At 43.0% G+C, this 18650-nt stretch overlaps 1 protein-coding gene across 1 annotated transcript in view; it reads right to left on the minus strand.

The window, feature by feature from the left end:
- Positions 1-1260: 1260 nt before the first annotated feature.
- Positions 1261-18650, minus strand: part of RCOR1 (REST corepressor 1) — an 84672-nt gene continuing 67282 nt past the window's right edge. Inside the window, exons 6-12 of the mRNA XM_082059381.1 lie at positions 18526-18644; positions 14887-14965; positions 10535-10729; positions 9634-9711; positions 8872-8929; positions 8103-8332; positions 1261-5678 (exon numbers count right to left, since the gene is read on the minus strand). Coding sequence (XP_081915507.1) covers positions 5637-5678; positions 8103-8332; positions 8872-8929; positions 9634-9711; positions 10535-10729; positions 14887-14965; positions 18526-18644 — 801 coding nt within the window. The 3' untranslated portion in view covers positions 1261-5636. The remainder of the gene's footprint in view (positions 5679-8102; positions 8333-8871; positions 8930-9633; positions 9712-10534; positions 10730-14886; positions 14966-18525; positions 18645-18650) is intronic.

An 18650-nucleotide genomic window follows, 5' to 3' on the forward strand; every position in this document is an offset into this window, starting at 1 on the left:
CCTGATTGACAGGAGAGGAAGTTCCTCCTTTTTTTATTTGTTTCTGTTTGTTTTGCTTTGGGGTTGGGAGGGCACAGGGGCAGGAAGGGCTGGGTTGTATTGAAGGTTAATGGCTGAAAGATCTTTGAGTCAAACTACTTCATTAAAAGAGCCCATCAGTACTTTATGGTACTGGTACCAGATTCTGCACCACCAGGAAAATGACAAAGATTATTTCCAGTAAGGAAACACCCTCAACTCTTAAAAATGCTGCCTGTGCTTCCAAAACCCCAACACCAACTCCCTCCCCAACCCCCTTGCTTTACAACATAGAAGGGCACAGCTGATTCCTGCCCTCCGTAAACTACAGCATTGGAAACCACCTCAGCCTCACAGTGTCTTGCTCTATGAGTTCTGCTGCATTTAACACATGTCAGCAAAGGAGAAAACTCGTCACCATTTGTCCTGGGCTAACACCCAGACTCACAAGAGTACCCAGCCTCTGGAATGTCCCAAGACAACACAAAGCAGTTTCCCTCCTAATGTCTTGTCTGTGCTTCCGCATTTAGCGCCTGGTTGCACCCAGCACGTGAAGGCAGAACACACCGCCTTCCTGAAAAGCCCAAAGTTCAACCCCAGGGCAAAATTTCCCACAATTCTGAGCATCTGTGATAACAATTCTGAGTATCTGTGATAGCAACATCTACGCACTGCAAGAGTTGCCTTTTCCTGTACATTTCAAATGCATTTCTTTGATTGCAGGACAAAGATGACAATCTTGTTAGCATGTATAGCCAAGTGCTGGCCCTTTGCATGCAGCAGCCAGCAGGGCTTTTTCTTCAGGTCCTCATTAAGACAGCGATGACACCATCAGCTCATCTCCATCCGTTCTCTATGAGCCGGACTCCAGCTCTACCGCCCAGGACCAGCCAGCACCCCAGTCCCACCGCTTCCCACAGCCGGGAGCTGCCAAAGCCAGCGCGGCTGCGGAGCCCGCGGCTGCACGGCCGGGGAAGGGACACGCTGCATCCAAACCAGGAGCCACGGTCGCTCCAGGGCCACCGGCACGAGTCCCCTGGGGTGGCTGCAGCTGGCAGCACCCGCTGAACGCGGCTCAGCATCCCCAGAGCCCAGCGCCACCCGCAGCAGCTGCCCCGGGCTCCACCACCTCCGCTGTGCTGGTGACATGGGATGGGAAGGGACAAGCCCTGGGGGGTTCTCCTGACCAAAATTTGAAAGGTAACAGTATCGATTACATTCCAAAACCACATTTTGCATCAGTAACTTTTTACTACATATTTTATTACATCAATGGCTTGAAAAAATTTTATTTGATGTCAGCAAACATTGGAAATCATAGAAAAATGAATTATGTAGAATTTCACAAAGGAATTTACCCCACTATAATTCCTCATACAGTAAAATAATTCAAAACCAAATGTTACTTTTCAGTGGCTAAGCAATTTTATAATGCTATGAACATTCATCACAGTAAGTGTGCTGAATAATAGAAAACAGGCAAAAAAGACATTTAAAATATTACTTACAACAGCATTATTACAACATACTTTCTTTAAAATCCCAACAAGTATTTTGTCACTTCAAAAGCTATACAGCATTTCCATTATATTTGCAAACTTAACCTTATACATCTTTTAAAATCTTGAAAAAACTTCTTTTAAGCAATCTATAAGCAGTTAACAAAATTGATAAAATCTACATAATGGAATACTATACACTCCAGTATAAATTTTATTTTAGGAGAATATGAATGTAAACACTCATTATTATACAACATGCATAGACTATACTGACCTTCCATCTTCTGAACTGTAACTTTCACTGCAATTGTGCTTTACTATCAACAGGAAAAGCTGCATTAATCCAGGGAGTGGCAGAAAAGTATTTGCTTTAGGGGCATTGCACAAGATCACTAGATTTTGACTCGCTGAAGACAAGCTGGAGCTAATAAAAACCCTTCTTTTTTTTCTGTAAAGAGTAAATATCAGGCCATTCATCGCTGAACGGGCTATGCATAATTTTATACAGATTTGAAAAAAACGCATGCTCAGAAATCTCCTACGATAGTTTTGCGCTTCATTGACTTGGAGATTTATGTTCACAAATCCAGTGATCAAGTTAGTGTAATGCACTGTTTGGCTCGTATTGGGTGTGCAAGAATACCAAGAGCATATTAGCGATTTGGAGAATAAAAACTGAAATTTAAAGTGACAATGAGCATATTTTACTACATAATGTTTCAGATGTATTTGTACAGGAAAGAAAAATGTTTGTCAGGACATTGCTTTAAGAGAGTAAGAGTCTCACTCTTATATTACCTATTTAAAAAGTGTTCTAGTGGATATTTATGGGGTCTTCCTGGTTGCAAACTTGTAAAAATATATTAAGAATTCACTATCCCCATTGGTATTAAATATATCAAGACACAACCGTTGTGGTTGCACTACCAGTTATGGCTACTATGGTCTCAAGCATCTGATTGTACTTTGTTGCTATATTGTTAAGCACAACTGAGGCATGTAGTTTTTTCCCTTGGTTATAAGATTATATTACAAAAATTGATCACTGTTTCAAACCAGTTAAACACGAATATTCAAGTAACAAGGTTGTTTTAATGGAGAAGCGAAAAAAGAAGTTACCTAGCACTTTACACAACTACATAAAAATTAAATAGAACAAATGAAATTTGTTTATGCATATGCAATACACTTTTTATATCTTTAAGATTTCTAAAACTAAAACTTAAACTATCATTTTCTTTAACGATACCATATTTTGCACAATAACTTATACTTAGGAGAAATAATTTCCCCATTTTCCACAAAATATATATAATTATGACATTCACATTGATAGTTTAAGAAACAAAATTTAAGTGAATATTCTATCTTATGCAGTTATCTTTGTGGACCCTTCTAATCAGAATGCAACCAGTTGATGTATCTAATGCTTGACCCACTTGAAAAACAAGAAGAGGGTCTTCACCTAAACAAGACCAAATCATTTAAACTTTCAAAAGCTAAAATGATTTCTTCGCATTTAAAAGATAGTTAAAGAGGACGTAAAAAACTAAACGTTTAAAATACAGTGCTATTATATTGTATGTATCAACTACAATAAGATAGCCGTCAACTGAAAAGTAAACAACTTTTTTCTTCCTAATATCACGAATTATACATGTTTCCCCCTACCCTTTGGGGATGAAGCCAAAACACAACTTTTCTGATCATACGATGGACAGATTGAAGGGCAAAAACCAATGGGAAGTTCTCACAGGTAACTCAACTCTCCAGCAGAAGCCTCTCCGGGTGAGTCTGATGAGCTGGGACGGGAGCTCACAACCCTCTCCCACCAGCGAGGACCTCTCTCCACGCATTGGTACCAGCGGGAGGTTTAATACTAGATTATTTCTAATGAGCGGCGTTGCTTTACACCAGAACTGTCAGCTGAATTCACAGTGCTATTTGCCCATCTTTAACTCACACTGGCTAACAACTAGTGTCCGTTCCCACAAGATACTCCCAACTCCAAATGGACAGAGGGAACATCCGCAAGGCCACCACCAGAGCTGCCAGGTCGCTTCAACAGCTGTATAGATGCTGCCACAAATTTGGGATTACAGTTTCCAATACAGAGGACAGGGAATAGTTCCTTTCCATCCTCCCACCACCTCAAAGGATCTCTCTGGAGCTACCAGAATGAAACTGCTCAGGATCAGCTCCAAAACGGCTGAAACACTCAAGCTTGCCCTAAGAAATGCCTACCCCTCCTTCGCCTGCGCAGCATTGCTCTGTTTCTGATGATGAATGACTGTCCTCACACATGAGTCAAGGAGGTGACCGCCTCAGTGGTACACGACACTACCTCCCCGCCCTTCCTTGGGTTGTGTCTACGCTGCCAGAGGTGCAGTCCCAGCGGGCTCTGTTAGCCAGCTGGCACTCGCCTGCCTCATTCCAGTACAGGGAACAGAACCATCACAGCGCACAACACAGCACAGCCCGGCAGCTCAAACATCAGCACCAAGCTCAGACCGCGAGCTGCAGCTCCTCAGCTGCAGGCCAGGACACGGACTAGCTCCTTTCAGGTTGTGTTAAGAGGCTGGTGCCACACTTCGCTGTGTGCTGTCTTGGCTTGAACCCTCTGCAGAGGAACAGAGGCAAAGAAGGTCCTTTTTTCCCCCATGCAAAGACACCTGGTGGTTTCTTCCAACATCATTAAATTAACCATTTCTAAATGCTTTGTGACTAGTGTTATTTTGCAGCTTTCCACTGGACAAGAAGTAATACTGCTGCTTCTAGCTTCTCTGAACACTGTCTGCTCAGCAGTCGGCAACCGCCTTGTTCAAGCTGCAAAGTCCTCATATGGGACTTTCAAGAGCAGCTCCAGTTCAAGGCAGCTAGATAGGCCACAGCACAGGTCATCCGAGCAGGGGGCTAGGGATTTGAAAGCTGCATGCACCAAGTACTCAGAAAAGCACCTCTTAGATTTTAAATTGCATATTTTGGTTCAGAACATGAAAGCGATGTGTGCTTCGGAAGGGTTAAAATGGCCAATGGAATTACCTGGTTCTTCTCCATTAAACTTCTAAGAGACCAAAAACTACCTGAAGGTTGAATTTTGTGCTCCAACCCTCATCCAGACTTGCAGTGGGAGAAGCGGTTTGATGTCTTTGGCAAACAGCGCTCTGAAGAGGAATGAGACACTGGGACAGAAAGTGACCTATGGTAGCCAAATGTAAAAAGGCACATATTCCAAAAGGAGAGGCACCAGAGAAAGTTGTTTTGACTTAATCCCGCAGAGGATCAGGAAAAAGAAAGTTGTGTAGCGCTCATTTAACAAGTTACAATGCAAATGCTGAATGCCAGGGGTTAAATAGCATATCAAACAGTTTCAGGTTACTTATTCCCTTTTGCACTAAATAAAAGCCATTAAAATATACAGGAATAAAATGCTCAATTAGGGAGCTTTCTACGAAGCAAGATCACACAAATACAGTGTAAAGAATTGCACAAACCAGACGTGTAATGAGCTATACGTTTACAACCTTGGGCTGAGCAAACCTTAGAAATAACGTTTCCTATCACTTTGTGTTATTCAAGATTTCTTCTTAACATGCCCTGTCATTTCGGAACAAATCTGACACCACTGGCATGTGCACAGACCTCTCCTTTATAGAAAGCTCACTAATAATAGTGTCATCGTAAGAATACACAGGAAGCGGAGACCACAAGGCCATGCAGCAATATGTACTTATACTCTACGGACCAAGTATTACAAGAACTCCTAATGTGTAGAGTTACTGTGGGGCTGCTAAGGAGCTCCTTGTTTTGCAGGTTGGTCAAAATTTACAGACAGGTGTTACTGGATCTAGAAATCCCCATGCTTTAAGCAGGACAGGACGTTGATGAAATGGAGAGCTGAGCTACCTGGGTGCTTGTGAAAGAAAGTGGAGGCAGTATAGAGAAAATGAGGGGAGATTAAGGCAGATGTAGCACGGGACTGGAAGCGTTTGCCTTTTTTTGGTAATAGCTGCTTGTCCACAGATATGATGCAGATGGCTGTCTGAGGTTTGCTAATACCTGATATCCTGGATAACACAGTAGTCAACACAAATTGTTCTAGGCTACAGCACCTTCTCACGAAGCAGATGCATATCTGACATCAAGAACAGAAGTAGCCTGGAGGGAAGGGGGAGGGGGGAGAAAAAGGAGACGTTTAGTTCAAAAATGAATACACATCAGCTTTCCTGCATCTCCAAACTTCACCCCAGATCCACGGTACCAAAAGCAACAAAACAGACAACACTGGCGCATGGGAGCAATCACAGCAGCTTCCCCTACTCTGAGCCACACTGGGATTTGTTGGGAGTATAAACACACAGAATTAAGACTGGAGTTGAGGTTGCTTTATAATCAGCAGTCTCACCTCCCCCCTTAAAAAAAAAAGGGAACTGTGGCCACTTGCTGTGAAAACACACCGAAGGGGAAAGCCCAGAGCAGTCAGAGGGCTGACAAAGCTTTCACTAGGCCAGCAGCCAGGCACACACAACAGGCCAGGGGAGAAAGAACCTGAGGGACTGCAGTGGTAGGCCAACAAAATCTTCTCCTGGCTACTGCTGAGGCCAACTGACTGGACCAGCTGCCTGTGCAAATGCTGTCAGGAGCAGGCAGGAGCTGCACAGCTCAGGAGGGACCAGGAACCCCCCTCCTAGCCCATACAGCTCACCTATATGATAGATAATCCCAGTGATGTTTCACTTTTCCCCAGAACTGCTCAGACAGGCATCCAGTCAGCACCGTGCCTATGTCACCTCTGAAGGCAGGAGCACCACATTTATAGCCAGCCTGAGAGGCAATGTCTGACGTGCTCAGAGAGCATGGTGGTCATTCAATGTCCACTGTGCAACACCCTTGTGTTCCTCCTTTGTGCATTTTCATAAAGAGCTGCAGGCTTGGTAATTAAAATCCCTTTCATGCTGCCAGCACCTTCCTCCTCCCAGCCGTGACACAGCGGTTCCTGCTGTCCAGAACAGGCTTCAGCAAGAACCACAAGCCACACAGTGCTAGTGTAAGGCATATGTGGTGTGTCATGCCTGGCAGCTCACTGCCGCCCTGGTGAAGGCAGGCTCTGCTCTCGTCCCCAACAGTACTGCAGGACACAGTGAACCACCTGGCTCCCACAATAGCTGCCTTTTCTCTAGACTTTGCAGGTATTCCCACCAGCCCATTGCTTTGGTCCCCTTTCCACCACCCAGCACTCGCTCAGCTCCAGCCTGGGTACTTTCCATCACTAGTTTGGGGCTGTGAGTGCTGCTCCACCAGACCTTGCTGTCATGCCTCCACTCTCCCTCCTCCTCTTCTAACTTGTCTGGGATCCACACACTTGGCCACATCAGCACATTCCAGCTAATGCTGCAACCATTGTCTTCTTATCTCAAGTGAGACTCCCCTTTTTTGTCTGTAACTTTCAGGATCAAGGGCATATTTGAAGCCAGGAATAATTCTGGAGGGCTCAGAGAAAAAAAGCTCTGCTGTGCCAAGAGATATAACTTTGCCAGTCACAGGAAGAGGCAGTGACACAAGTAGTTTTTTGAGTTTGGTTTTGTTCATCCGCCATACCTTTGGACCTAGTCCGCAGATATAAGCATCTTTGAATAACATGTTATTAGGATTTGTGAAGGAATGAAGTTCTGCTCTCAGAGTCTGAACAGCAACATACAAATGAGCCAACCAAAATCAGGGCAACAAAAATATACAGTATACTAAGAAGGCCTTAGTCCATGTAAGACCAAAATCTGCCTTACACTGTTGACTGTGCTTGCATTTAGAAGATACAGCTTTTGTGCCAAGCTGTCTTATAAAATTAGGCCAAAGGGAGCCCTAGATCAGACATTTTTAAACATACAAACCTCCAGCAGGGTTTTCTTTTGCAAGACTCTGTTAATATTACATATTTGTAACTAATTTTCATTTTTAAACACCCTACAGTCTCTTAGTCAACTTTAAACACACATTGTCTTTGGAGAAGTGTTAACTCCATGAAGCTCCATCAAGGAGAAGCTGTTTCTAGAATTTCTGTCTTCACAGAAACTGCTGTACATCAAGGAAACTTTGTCTCTAGGTAATTCCAGAACAAAGAGTTTCACACACTTGCCTTGTTTAAAGCTTTCTTCCCTTCCCCCAAGTGAAACCACTCCATTGTCAAAAACGAAAGAGCGAGCTTTGCCTCAGAAGACTGTACAGTCCCATAAAGCCAAACCTAGAACAGCTTGGAGAACTGAGTGCAGGGAAAACATCCAAGTGAGATAAAGATGTATGGGGCGTCAGCAGCAAGAGGCATTAAAATGACCATGTGCTGATGAGATACAGTTACTGTCAGAGGGCTACAAATTAACTGTTCTCTTTCCACTTTCATACATTTCTGGAATTCCCAGTTCCAAAATCAGTAATGGAATCTGTATATCCAGAGGAAGTGAAATATTCTCAGACTGAAGATTGTCAAAAATGGCTTTCGCAAAAAGATTATCTATATAAATATATACATACATTTATCTGAACTGAGCTCAGATTGGGAATTTTATGTGACTTTTAAATTGGATTTACCTCATCTTCCTCTTCGGACATTTTAGTGGAATTATCAGGGGATTTTACAGGCTTCTGGTTATTGGTTCCATTTGTCTCCTCTTTGCCATGCTCTGCCTCCCACTCCTGTAGAACTTCATCTATGTTGAAACGACGTCGATAATTTACAAAAAAGTTTTTCACTTGCACCACAGATTTGTTTCCAATCACATCAGAGATTGCCTGAAAGTCTCGTCCGTATTTCCTGATAGCTAAAAGCAACAAAAAGAAAAACAAAAGTAATGTATTATTTCCACAAAGACTACAAATCAGGCTCAAGTTACAGCATGAGGTCCCTAAGATGAACTTCTGTCAACGTTTCAAGCCTTTCTCAAATTAATCCAGAAAAAAAATAAAAAGTCTAAAATGGGCAGGAGACACAGTTAAGACCAGCCCTTGGAGAAGAGGAGAAAATAAAGATGGGCAGAGCCATATCTAGAAGACCTGTGTAAATCTGCCTGTACTACTTGAGAAGCTGAGTAGGCAAAGAACGTAACAGTGACTCCAGTAGAGTTTCACTTTCTGAAATCTTGGACAAGCAGAGATTACTTGCAAACATTCATATTGTGCAATTTACACTGCCCCAGAAGGGGTAGGGGTGATACTGTTTCCTTCTTAAATTCCATTCTTTGGGCTTTAATGCACAGCAATGACAAAATCCTTCATTAGCCACTAAGGGTAACACAGCTCTGAAACACAGTTGGTTTTGATTACCACCAACTGAAGGACAAATAGACTCATAGTGCCATACCTTGCACAGCAAGAAGCTGCTCATCCGTGGTCCAACGGGCATTAAATTTCTGAACGACCTAGACATCAAAAAAAATTAGGTAACTTTATTTACATAAGCAATAACTTTCCCTTGTGTCTAAGCTCATAAAAACCAAACAAGGAATTGGCTGTTCATCAAACTGTATCATTCCTTTTAGTAGCAACAATGTTTTCAACAAAGAACTGCGTTCGGCATCCATTCAGTTAACTGTGACACACATTGCCTCTAAGTCATGGGAATACAAAAAGACAGGGAATGGTCTGAGCAGATAACCACGAGCCACGCTCTTCCAAAGCACCTACTTGTTTTGATCACAGACACCCTCTGTAATCTTGGGCAAATTATTTCCAGCATGAGGTACCAGAGTTGGAAGGAAAACAGCAAAAGCACCCAGTGCCAAGAGAAGGATGGGTCGTTAACATCCTCTCCTACATTTCTCAGTATTCAGAGCAAAGAAACTACCTCTCTCACAAGGGCATATGGATACAACACTGACAAAATGTGGCATATCTGGGATACCTGTACTTCTGTTAGAAACCACTTTCACATGTTAAACACTGCTCTTTCTTCTCATCTCTTATTTCCATTACACAACAACAGTGAATATGGTAATAGTCTTGATTCGCACTGACAACTAGTAGGGCATTGGTCCTACTTTACTGGAAACCAGAATAGACCTGGTATGTAAACACAGATTAGCATTTATCTCCACAATAAACAAAGGTCAGAAAGTGATCCTACCTCTGGAAGTCTGTATTGTTCTACACCACCTTCAAGTTTTTCTTTGAGTGCACTGTTTGTCTGTTTGATATTCTGAATCTGTAAAGAAAGTTTCATCTCTTTAACCGGGATAAAACAAATCTTTGGACAAGCCTTCCTCCAGCAGCCCCAGCAAGAACCCCACAAGCATTCCAGTTCTACTCACAACTCCCCTTTTCCAAAAATAAAGTTTGCATATTGGAGTAAAGGAATTCAGAAGGAGCTGGTACATCAGGAAATCCCATTTAATTTATTCAATCCAGTCTGCAAGTTATTTGGAGCAAGAACTGCCCCAACTTCCAGGTCTGTATAAAGCCCAGCATAAGAAGGCAGGCCCTGTTCACAACAAGTAATGAATCAAAGACTGCTAGAGAGCTCTGCTTCTCCCAGAGTGCCAAGAAAAAGGCTTCAGGCCAAAATACCAATTCTATTAAGTTTAATAAAGAGCTTGAGCCAGATCTCTGCTCTAAAAACAGTGAAAATGTTCAGATCTAGGAAACAAACTCATGTAGTAAACCTGTCCGTACTAACAGATATTTGAAAAACATTTGTTTAAAAAGCAGATCCATCAGGGAAGCAAAAGGTACCTAGGGAAGTTTGTATGATGCCTGTCTAAGAAAGAATAAAACAAACATTTGCCTGTTCCAAAAGTACTGTAGGCAAAGGAAACTGACGGTTACAGCTGGAAATCAGATGCTGCTGAAATCAATGTATTCTGGGGGAAGTCCACCGTTAAAACATAAGCAACTCTGAACTGCAAGAAACACTAAGCACCAACACATGTTCCTTCACTGTCAAGCTACAAATTCCTGTGAACTACTGCAGACTATGATGGGCACCACCATCAAAACGAGCAGTTATTCTTGAACCATTCCATCCCTACCTGTCGTTTGATTGAGACTAATTCCATGTCCAGTTGTCTGAGTACAGTGGTAGCAGCTGTCGCATTGGCAGAAACGGCCTCCACATCTTCTTGGGAAAGGAACATTCCTTTGGGAGGTTTCCTCTTTGCTCTGTTCTTGGCCTGTGTACTGTGCTTCTCCTTCTTCACCTGAGGAACGGTTTCAGCAGGTGGCACCTGGCAAACAGCAGTCATTTTACTAAACTAGCTGAGCTTTAAAGGTCCCTCCCAACTCAAACCATTCTGCGATTCTATGACTTTTAGCCATCCTCAAAGGCTGGAGAATGAAAAAGGCTGCCTGCGAACAGGAAGACATTTTTTACTGTTTGTATGACATGCCATTTATAGCATCTTCTACAAATCTCTCTTCTAGGCAGCTTTCAATATTTACATAGATACTGGTTGTCTTCTCTGCCTTTTCTCAGTTTGGGAGACAGAGCAGTTATTTTCAAAGACTCCAAAACCTCTATTCTTGCTTCTATCACCAGGCCTCAACACATCAGTTTAACTGAACACCAGAAGGAAACAAAGCGAAGTTTGGAGACAGGGGAAGGACACAACTAGAAGAGTTTACAGAGACTTGTTTTTCTACCTGTCAGGACAAAAAAATAAACTCAATATATTTAAATAAACTCCATAGATAAAGGAGTGAGGTGACTACAAAGTGATTCTTAGATCATTATGCTGTTTCTTGGAACTGGCAGTTTTGCCCACAAATAAAATTTAGGTCTCTTTTGGAAAAGGGAATATTTCACATGACACTAATTATTTTTGCCTTCTGCCTAAAGCAAGGAATTAGGCACACACCTCTAACAGGTAGATTAGCTAGGATGCTACACTACAGATCCTTCAGGAGCACATTCTCTAATACCAAAACCATCTCTTCCAGTAGTTATTTTCAACAAGCAACTCATACCCAAGATTTATTACCCAGTGGCTGGAGCTTGGCCAAGAACACAGAACAGAAGAAGGGTGGCGGGGAAAGGAAAAGCAGAGAGGGGAGGCCACACATCTGAAATCCTCTGCTTGATCACTGCCAGCTTCAAACACATTGGCTTCACTTACCGCTATTGTTTCCCTCCTAATTTACAGCTACATGTAGTTTTTACACAGTTTGCAGCATTTGCTCATTAGTGAGCATTAAAACACATTCAAATCCACATGAGGCTGAGCACAAAGCCCCATGTAATCATGAGGCTCTGCCTCCCAAAGACTGGAAGACCCCAGCACAGCTGCTGGCAGATAAAAACTTGCAACCTCTTCATGGGCTCAACAGCCAGAGCCACATGGGAGCAGAAATGTGGACAATTGCCTGTTCTCTACTTTTTTTATTCCCCCTTTTAGTGCCAATGACTCCATGAGAGATGATGCCTAAGGCAAGCCCAGGAGCAAGAAGTAACTATTGCTGTTGCAGGATGGATATCCTATTTCTTTTTGCAGAAGGGAGTGGGGAGCAGGAGAAACCAGACTGGTTTAGCTATGAAGATGTGAGGTAAGCTCAGCGCTTCACAAGTGAGCACTTTGATAACTGAGCCAGGTAAATTATTCAACATGGATAGACATTTCAGATTTATTCATATTTCATCTACATAGAGAATTTCACAGGATGATGCAGTAATGCCTCGCCACAGATTCAGGCTGTAAATTGACCAATGTGCAACACCTGCAGTGCAAATATCCCAGAAGCCTCAATATTAAGGAAAAATGAAAGCAGTTTCAAATTATTGTTTTACACAGTTCAAACAATATGAAGCTCTTTTGTGCTGTGGACAAGAAGCCAGAAAGCCAGAGCTCCAGCAGAATGGTTTTTGACGGCTCCACACGCCTCTAGGCCCCAGTGATATTGCATAGACTCTCTAAACTCGAACGCCAACCCCATCTTGGAAACTCTTCCTTTGCTGGCCACACACATGTCTCTGTAGAAGTAAATCAATTTATGAAAACCAGAGAAAATTAAAATGTAGATATTTAACAGTGCTCCTCTGTTTATTTAGATATTGCCACTGCTATCCAGCGCACTTCAGTCTTACAAACCACTTAATACGAAGTTCCCTTCCCCAGATTTCCAAGTGTAAAGAGAAAAGACCAAGCTATCTCAAGCTATGTAAAAGCTGAGGACGAAGCGGGAGGTGCTTCCAGGAACAGGGAAGATGCGGAGAAAGCAGTTCTAGTTCATGACCTCAGTATTATAAAGTCACTGTCTGAGGAAACCTGCACTAACACTGAAAGTACCTTAAAAAAAGGGAAGATTCCCCCTTCAATGATCCCCAAAAGAGGAAACAATGACAGATTTCACATACTCTGAGAAATCCCAGTATTACTTGGCAAGTCATACAGTAACTGACATGTCTCAGAGCTGGAAAAACCATCTCTGCGGGAATCGGACAGGGAGGTTCTTTACGGTAAGAGTCCTGGGCTAGTGGAACCATCACCACCCCTGCACATCTAAAATGTAACCATCAGAAAACAGAACCCCCTCTTAGATACCTGCTTGCTCTCAAGGCACTTTCAATCAGCCCCAGGCTCAGGTACTGCAAAATCACATCAAACGAACAGGCTACACAGGTTATCAGCTTCATTTCACCCACCAGAAAAGCCCCCACAGTGCCTGTCATTGCACATGCAGCCAGACTGCACGTGCTCCATGAGCTCTGGTCACCTCTTTCTGATCGGCTGGAGTGCCAGGGCCTCTGTTAGCGTGACAGGGAGGGCAGGCAGCCTCCTTGCACACAAGACTTTCTATAGAAATGTCTTGATGGCATCTGTCAGCCATGTGCTCTGGTTTGGCCTTACAACAGAGGCAGCCAAGCTGGCAAAGAACCTTCCTCTCTTCGGCAGCAAGTTCAGAGCATGCCAGCATTGGTAGGGAAGGAAGCAATCATCAAGGGGACTGAAGGGAGCTCTCTTACAGATGCAAGCTTTCAAAGAGCTTATGGAAAAATCTAAACTTGAACACTTATCAGAATAATGGGAAATGGGATTATAGTATTAATTATTTACAGTGGAGAGCTGCAGCATATGCAGCTGCAACTTAGGCCAGTGAGAACCTTTCTGGTTTGGGTATTGCTGAGGTTTTTGAGAACTCAGCGTCTTGTAAGGGTGACCGCAAGTGGCTTCACATCTGTTGTGCTCCTAGGAAGTCATCAAGGATGCCAGCTCCTTCGGTGGAAGCAACAGCTCGGCTATTCTGGAACGTCTAGAGAGCACCCTGGCTTGGGTGAAGAACAGACTAGAGTGCTGTGATTTTTCAGTTATTTCCATTCAAAATAATTTATTATGGGAATTAACCTCACTGACAGTGACTGGCAAAACAGCTCCTTTAGGCCCTTGGTTCTGCCTGTGAGCGAGCATGTTTTCAAATAATTCTAGTAATTTTTTTTCCTACATATACCCTTAAAAAAAACCTGAAAGACAACAACCGTGAAAGAGAAATCAGGCTACGAGAAATCAGGAAAGGGAGCTACTTCACTAAGGAGTGAAGGCCTTAGGGTAAACATCTTCCTGTAGCACTAACTCACACATACAACCCATGCTTCTGCTAAACGGCAAAGCTTTTTGATTTAGTAATAACAACCAGCAGGTTATACACATGAAAATAAAAGCATACACTTTCCTGCTAAGCACCACAGACTGTATTTTCAAAACTATTGCATTTGTGTGGCTCTATTTTTACCTAGAACTGTTTGCCCGCTCAAAATGAAATACTTGAAGTGAGGTGCCAGTGCTACATTTTAAGTAGACAAAATACTCTGGGCATAACAACAGGCTAAGGCCCCTCTGTCAGACAAAATGAACTGGCCACACGAAAGCTTTCTCCTCTACTGGTCACCACTGGTTACATTCCTAGTGCTACTGAAATCCTGAGAACTATCACTGAAGATTTCAGTACATCAGGAATTTAACTTAGAATCTAAGGCATAGATAAATACACTCTTGCTAGTCTACCTTGAACAGACTAAAGGACATATCTTCCCTCCACCAAGCTAACTCAGTGGGGACACTGAGTGCTTCTACTCCATCTCCATACAGTTAGGTTGATCTAAACCACCACTGACGGCAGTTCAAGCTAGCACAGCCAGGCTTGAATCAAAGAGACTAGAAACCTTCACATAGTCCATTATCATGCGATAAAGGCTTAAATTTTCCCAGCTCCATCTATAACAACTTATTTGTCTATGCTTGTCTTGATCTAAGAATAATTCTGAAGACAATTCCTTTCTTGTACGACAACTATACAATGCACAAATAAAGAAAATTAGATACTGTCAGCTTCTACATGAAGCAGCTAGTAAGTAAACACTTTCATTTGTACAGTAGTAAGAAAAGAATTGTACCTCCTTCTTGCTCTCCTTGTTTTGTTCGACTTCTATATCAATAGGGTTATTTCCATTTGCTTCATCCATTTCATCCTCACTGGAAAACAAAAGCAAAAAATATTGTATTAGTTTGTGAGGCACTCTTTTTTTCATAAATAGCGTGCTAAAAGAAATGCATGGGTGCAATAGCAAGTCCAACAGCTTTCCTTAGTTTTATTGGGTTTTTAATGCGGTTGGGGTGAGGTGTTTTTTGTTTGGGTTTTTTGTTTATTTGGTTTTGGTTTAAGTCAATAAATCCTTAATTGTAAAGATACTATGGACCATGTCTTGTAAAGAAAGACTTTTCCGTAGTGTACTTAGGCAGAATAAGTCTGCTCAAATGAAGGCAAAATACATGAAACCAATTGCAGAAGTTATCTTTTAAAGAACATGGGACATTGAGAATTTAACTTTAGGCAAACTGAGACAGAAACAAAGAATTACAGCAAGTAGCTAAAACACATATTTCATATAACTCCTTAACATTTAGCAAAATAGCCAGGCACAAGATGAACTCCCCCAAGAACAAGCATAAAAAATGTGGTGCTTTTGTTTTATTTTGTTTGTGGGTTTTGTTTGTTTAGTTTGGGTGTGTATGATTGTTTTGTTTTGTTTTCCAGTGACAGCCTCACATTTCATTCTCTCTTGGAAAAGAAAGAGAGGTTATCAGTTACAGAACAATAATAGGCATGAAATTGGGGCCATATCGATAGTGACTCTGGCACACCTGGCCAGTTTGGCTTCATTGGAATTTTAATCAGACATTAAATCAAATATATTTTCACCATTTAGAATTTTTGTACTGTACACAACTAAAGCTAATTGCACCATTTGGGATGATGCCCAGAAGAGGAAGAAATACACACACACAAAAAAAAAAGGCTTTGATTAGGTCAGCTTTTTTTAAATTATTAATCTATTTTTTCATGTCAAACTTTATATAGCCTGGGCCGAGGAACTTGGGCTGGTGCAGGCAGGTGACAGTGGAGCTGTGCAGAGAAACAGCAGAAGCTGTGCCGGGCTGCTGGGGTGCTGGGCTGCGTTGGGAGGAGTGGGGGACAGCAGGCACGGCGGGGACTCTGAGCATGGCGGCGGTACCAGGGCTCACTCACAGCCATCCCCCTGCTGCAGTGACCTCCTGTGCAGAAATACCCCAAGGAGGAACGTGCCGCTGGGTGGTTTGAGCTGGAGTCTGTCTCCACAGGAGCAGTCACTTGTACAAGCCGCTGCTGCTCTCCCAGGCTGCCTGGCTCACCAGCTGATACACAAGGCATTTAGTTCATGTAATCATGATGCCAGGGAATAAACTCACAAGAACTCCCTCCCAGAGCTGCACACATGAAACTCATCAGCTACAACTAAGAACAGTCACTGAAAACCTGGTCCCAAATGTACTGGGAGCTATTTTAGTGACAAACTTGAGGAGCTGGGGAATTTCCCTGACAAACCACAGAAGAGATACAGCAGCATTTGACTGAGATACCTCAGACTGCCACTCCAAAAGAGCTGCTTTGTGTTCTCACCTAGGTTCAAATTTCAGCCTTTCTGCAAAGGGCAAAGCCCCACAGGCTTCACTGTGGTCATAGTTTGCTCTTCTATTCCAGCAAGTTCCCTAGATATGAGCTAGACCAAAATCCACCCGCTCATTTCTGCCATTTTAGACATTAATACTATTAACTGAAGAACATTTCTGAAGTTTTTCAAACATGCAATGGCACATTACGACCTCAAAATCTGGGCACCCCAAACTCACCCAGCTTTATTTCCATGCCCCGCAAGGCTGCACCAACAAATCCTTTGGGGGTGTAGAGCTCTGACTATTTTACGTAATGGAGGGGAAGAAGGGAAATCAAACGCCAAGCTGATGGCCTGGTGCTTAGCTTGCTGCAGACGCAAACCAAATTACACATTTCCAATCCAGCTGCCTTCCTCACAGGTTACACAATTACAGCACACAGCAGCCCATATACTTCTTTCCCAACCACCAGATGGTCTGAGGTGCTGCTTTTCCCAGCAAACAGGCATAGGTACCAGAGAGGTGTATTTCCAAATTGCAGTAATTTCATTTATGAGCAAAAAGCAACGATAGAGAGGTAGTATTAAACGTAGTATAAGACAAACACATACTCCTTTTAAGAGATTTTTCTACCCCCCTCATAAATTAGTAGGAAAATTAAAAAAAAAAAAAAATCAGGAGGGGGAGAAGAAAATAAATCCAAACAGCCTTGCAGAGAAAGGAAAAGAACAGAATGGAAAAAGAGACTCAGGTCAAAGAAAGCCAATGAAATACTGGACAAGTTAGCTGGTAGTATCCTCCCTGGCCCTGCCTGCTAAGCAAGCATTGCTGATCTAGCGGAGAGATGGGAGAGGCTGAGTGACTCACTGGTGTAGTACTGCTCAACCCTGGAAACACGTTTCTTCCCCCTTCCCAAACAGCGCTCACTCATATACCCTAGAGCCAGCGTACAGCTCCTGGGGAAGTGCTAGAGCAGCAAGTCCTTTGAGGGAAAAGCTTTTGCAGAACTTTGCACCATTATGCTAGGAGTCTTCCAAAGCCAAGCACACCCCAAGTTTGGTCTGCAAAGACATTAACTGCATCTTAGAGCAGGCTGAGAAGGCACCTGCAGCAAGCAGATGGCATTGCTGCTGTTTGAGTGCTTGGTTTTCTCCCCACATGCACCTGAGGCCACCACATTTCTGAGGCCCTTGTCAGCTCCAGAACCAGGTAAAGTCAGCAAGTGGCAGTTCTAACTGTACACATGCCTCCAGCAATACACACAAGGCCACTGTGTGACCCACCTTCAAGGGTTTGCAGGGGTATCCAGGAGGGTGAACTTGCAGACAAAGCTACACAAGCAGGAGTCAAGCTCATCTCCTGAAGCTCAGTGGCAGTGACCTCCCTAACACCACCACCCTCAACCAAATTCTAATGTACCCAGCTCTCCTTGGGACACCTCTGCCAGAGAACTCATCTTAACTTTCCCTGTGCTACCCTCTTCTCAGTCACTCAAAAATATGGCCTTAACTTCATCTTTCTCAAGGAACAGGGCATTGGCTTGACAGCCTTATACTAGTAACAGTTTTCCAAGGACAAAGCAGGGGAAGTGTGTGTGCATATGCACAGTCTGAGGCGTTCTGCACTGGAGCCTGTTCCTCACCAGTTGCGTGTTCTCACTCTACTGAGCATCACACAGTGGAAACAACGGCAGATTTCTAGCTCTTTCATTACTTCCTTTTACTGTCCTGCTTATCAGCTTTTCTGGCTCTGCTGACAACAGTGCCAATCAGCTTGTAAACAGTTTTAATTCCATTTTCTCCACCCTCAAGCAGCATCAGAGAAAAAGCTTCTAAAGTGATGGGACAGTAATCACTGCACTAGAGGGCAAACAGGAATTATACAGTGTTGAAAAAGGGAGAACACCTAACTGCCAACAGTTTCCTTTTGGCTTTAAGCAAAGCAACACATGCACAGCAGGGAAGATGGGTGGGGAAAGAAGGTGCGGTACCAGGAAACATTTTGGGGGAAATCCTACATGTGGTTTCTTACAAGCTAACAGGAATCTCTGAGATAGTCTAAAGAAATCAGTGTGCGTCAAGCCTTTCTGCTTGCAAACCTACCTTTCCTCACGTTCCCTTTTTTGTTTACGAGCATGACGGTCCATCACGCTAGTTTTAGTCCTTGTCTTCTTCCAGGAGTAGTAAAATTTCACCAGGCTGGCTATTGATTTGTCAGGAAGCTGTAA

The sequence above is a fragment of the Streptopelia decaocto genome (genome assembly GCF_964273445.1).
Source record: "Streptopelia decaocto genome assembly, chromosome: 7".
NCBI classification, from domain to species: domain Eukaryota; kingdom Metazoa; phylum Chordata; class Aves; order Columbiformes; family Columbidae; genus Streptopelia; species Streptopelia decaocto.